The sequence below is a fragment of the Mytilus edulis genome, chromosome 6 (genome assembly GCF_963676685.1).
Source record: "Mytilus edulis chromosome 6, xbMytEdul2.2, whole genome shotgun sequence".
Lineage (NCBI taxonomy): Eukaryota > Metazoa > Mollusca > Bivalvia > Mytilida > Mytilidae > Mytilus > Mytilus edulis.
The window spans coordinates 43297365-43301209 of record NC_092349.1 but is presented as its reverse complement, the minus strand read 5'-3'; the positions used below and the strand labels follow the sequence as shown (position 1 = coordinate 43301209).

The following is a 3845-nucleotide window of genomic DNA, read 5'->3' as shown; positions in this document are numbered from 1 at the left end:
CTTAATACTGATAAATAATAAAATATTATTATTCAACAAATGGTGTACAACTTGAACAGTTTTACTACGTATTAATGGCTTTGATGTTCTTAAAGATACTACTCAAGATTAGGAGTGTGACTGTCAAACTAAGGCGAAAAATATAGTTCAATGGTTTCACTTTTTTAAAGGATTTAACTGCACACCTACTCTTATTACTGTCATTATACATGTACATGTTATACTTTGGACCAATTTTGTTTATGGTGAAAAAAAATAAAACTTGGGATGTGTTTTAAACGAAACTGAAACAATATCAAGACATACATTTCATACAGCTTTATAACTTGACGCAAATTGATAATCAAAAGCAAAGTTTGCTAACTGTAACTGAAATACTAAGAAATTCTGTATGTACACGTATCCGTGGAGGACGTAATTTCGTTCATCAAAAATGTGTCGGACTTCAAAAAGAACTTACTGGATTTGTAGAAATTTGTCATTGTAAATAAAAAATTACAGTAAATAAATTATATGTTATAAATGTAGATAATTCTAGATAAAAATAAGGGTGGGGGTGTACCTCCCTATTTTTTTATTCTACTGTGATAGTCGAGTTTGTCATATCTTTACACCGTCATTGCTAGGATTTCAAACTTCTGTGACTATACATGTACATGTATATATTTGTTTTGTAATTGCCTATTTGGTAAATTCGATATGGCAGTATGGTATTTGCGGAATTCCCACGTAAATGCCATGAGTAAATTGGGATATACCATTTTCATGGCTGTAATACACCTTATCGCTATTTGTCCACCATTTCTGGATATCACACAGGTTCCTGTAAAATGTTGACGTCATAAAACAAAATATCTGACGCCACAATGGAAAAGTGATTGTTGTCAAAAGTTCAAGCGGCCGGGTCAGCCGGGATTAGCGATAAGGTGTATGTAGGTCAATCACAGAATCGTCCATAGCAGGTGAAAGACATAGAATTCGCGAATACATGGTTTCCGCTGATTTTGTCAGTTGGTTTGACTGACATTAGATGAAATAAAAAATAGATATGTCAGCTGATAAAATATTCAATAGTTGTTTGTTGGTTGAAATGTGATGGGATTATGCAGCACATGTATCCCTTCACCAGTTAACTGGCTTCAGTTTTGATTATAGACTAGAATAGAGACTAAATGTGTACAAACCTGACATCTAATTATGTTGCAGAAAATGTTATCATCAATTCATCAAAAATATATACACAGAGAACAATATATTTCACATTACAGATGCATTAATCCAAATTTACATCCTTCTTCTTTTGTGTATAAGCCTCCTTTAAGTAGGAGCACCTCCGAATGGAGTATACACCCTTAATGTCTTATTAAAATTTGTAAACACATTAAAAATATGTACAGCACATGCATATAAAAGAAAGAAAGTGTTTTTTTTTAGTTTTTTTTTTACATGGCATATATACAGGGACTTGGGTGTTTTTAAAACTATCTTATCTCATGTTTATGTTAAAAATCTGTTATTATTGCTTTATATAAGTCTAGAATAAAAGTAAACCATTTATTGTTAAGCGATAAAATTAAGTAAAATATGATCAAATGCGCTAAAAACTGGTTAAATCCGTTGTAATATATTAAGACATATAAGTAGCAATTTCATACTAATGTAAAATACCTAATGAATTTGGTGAATCTTACATTTATATAGACCTTATAATAGTAAAATTGTACAATTTAAAATAATAAAAGATATTTTTTTCCATTCATTACGGTCCCAATAGAAGAATTTCCCGCGGAAATGTCATGTGATATAAACATGGAATTGTCCACACCGGTACAGGTGAAATACGTAGAATAATAATTGTGGACACAGCAATAAGATCAGATATAAGAACCTCATGAGCTCGGTGTTAAGTAAAAAAAAGAAAAAATCAATTATTTAATAAATTTGCTCGATTAACCTTGAAGTTAAAACTAATACAAATTTGCGTGTATCGAGTGAACCCCCTACATAAAATAATACTGTGTTCTTGACGACTTCCCACCGCGATGATCGATGGAAATAATATTTTACTATATAGTATTCCTTAACATTTATATGTATTTTACTAACGATGGGTAAAAGTGACAGGTGTAGCATTGAAATATGCAATAATGACAGACGCTATCCTGACAAAATTGTCATAAAATCACATGTTACAAATTTTCAATTTCATGGCTTACCGAAAGACGAAAAACTATACGTCAAATCTGGCATTCCAAGATTCATCAGGGAAGAAAAGATTATACTGAAAATAAAAATGCTAAAGTTTGTTCCAATCATCTTGAGGATGGTGAACGCACATTCAGATGTTCATATCCAACACTTTTTCTTACAAACAGTGACAATAAAACCCAAAAACCTCCTGTTAAACGCTCACTGACTTTAAGAACACCTGAACCAAAAACGAAAAAAAGAAACAAAAAGAATCTTCCTCAGAATTGAGTACTAATATTTTAAATCAATCATTTACACTGTCTATTGCATCCGTACAGTTATCCAGAGATGCGGATGTGCAGTTTTATACTGGTCTACTCAATACCACTGTTTTTAAAACTATATTTGATCATTTAAGTATGAAAGCCTCGGTTATGCACTACTGGAAGGGATCAAAACAAACTTTACAAGAGGCACCAATGAGGTATTCTATGGATGATGATCCAGATTTATTTGTAAAACCAGGTCCTGGTAGAAAACTGAAATTAGAGATTGAGTTATTGTTGGTGATGATGCGTTTGAGGTTAGGATTGTTGGTACATGATTTGGCATTTCGTTTACAAATTTCAGAGGCACTTGTCAGCTCCATATTTATAACATGGATTAAACTGATGAGGTTGGAGTTATGCCATCTTATAGTTTGGCCTTCAAAAAATGTTATTAAAGAAAATCTTCCATCATGCTTTAAAACTTTTTACCCTAATGTCAGATGCATCATTGATTGTACTGAGATATTTATTGAAACTCCTTCAAGCCTTGACACACAGGCTCAGTGTTGGTCTGACTATAAACACCACTGCACAATTAAATTCTTTGTTGCCATTACTCCAAATGGAATGTTTTCCTATGTTTCTCCATGCTACGGTGGCAGAGCGTCTGACAAATTTATCTTCAACAACTGTGCCTTTATTTTTAACTTGGAACCAAATGACCAAGTTATGGCTGACAGGGGTTTTAAGATAAAAGAAGACTTAATGGTTGTTTAAGCAAGACTTGGTATCCCGCCAAGCACTTGTGGTAAACTGTCTATGTCTTCAGGAGATGTATTGGAAACTTCCAAAATAGCAATTGTTAGGATTTATGTTGAGCAAGCAATTGGACGTCTCAAAACATTTCGTTTTTTTAAAAACGAAATCCCTATTTCATGTTTGCCTGTGTTTGATGATATTGTTGTTGTTTGTTGTGCTGCTTGCAATATGCTTGACCCCTTAGGTTAAATTATTTCATCAAATCAAATATCTCACATTTTGTATGCATTAGTATTAATAATTTTTTGAAGAGAAAAAATACATGATATGATAAATGCTGAAAGTTTGATTGAAAAATACTGTTAAAAATATTATTAAACTATTTCCTTGAAGGCTTCAACAGTGAGATTTGCATGTATAATAAATTGAAACATGAGATATTGATTGTGAAATAATTTAGCACCATGCTTTCCCTGAATGAACAACAAAGAACAAAGTAGCAGTTATAACTTTTATCTTTTTTTCAAGTTTCCAATAATGCAAATAAATTGAAAATTTTGTTAACATATAACAGATTGCTTCCAATTCTCGACTACAGTATTTTGTTGTTCATTTAGTCCAATAGGT

At 32.0% G+C, this 3845-nt stretch overlaps 1 protein-coding gene across 1 annotated transcript; it reads left to right on the top strand.

The window, feature by feature from the left end:
- Nucleotides 1-2107: 2107 nt before the first annotated feature.
- On the top strand, nt 2108-3467 carry LOC139526405 (uncharacterized). Its single transcript, XM_071321550.1, has 3 exons — nt 2108-2326; nt 2529-3227; nt 3270-3467. The coding sequence occupies exons 1-3, from the start codon at nt 2108-2110 to the stop codon at nt 3465-3467; spliced, it is 1116 nt and encodes a 371-aa protein (XP_071177651.1).
- The last annotated feature ends 378 nt before the right edge of the window (nt 3468-3845 follow it).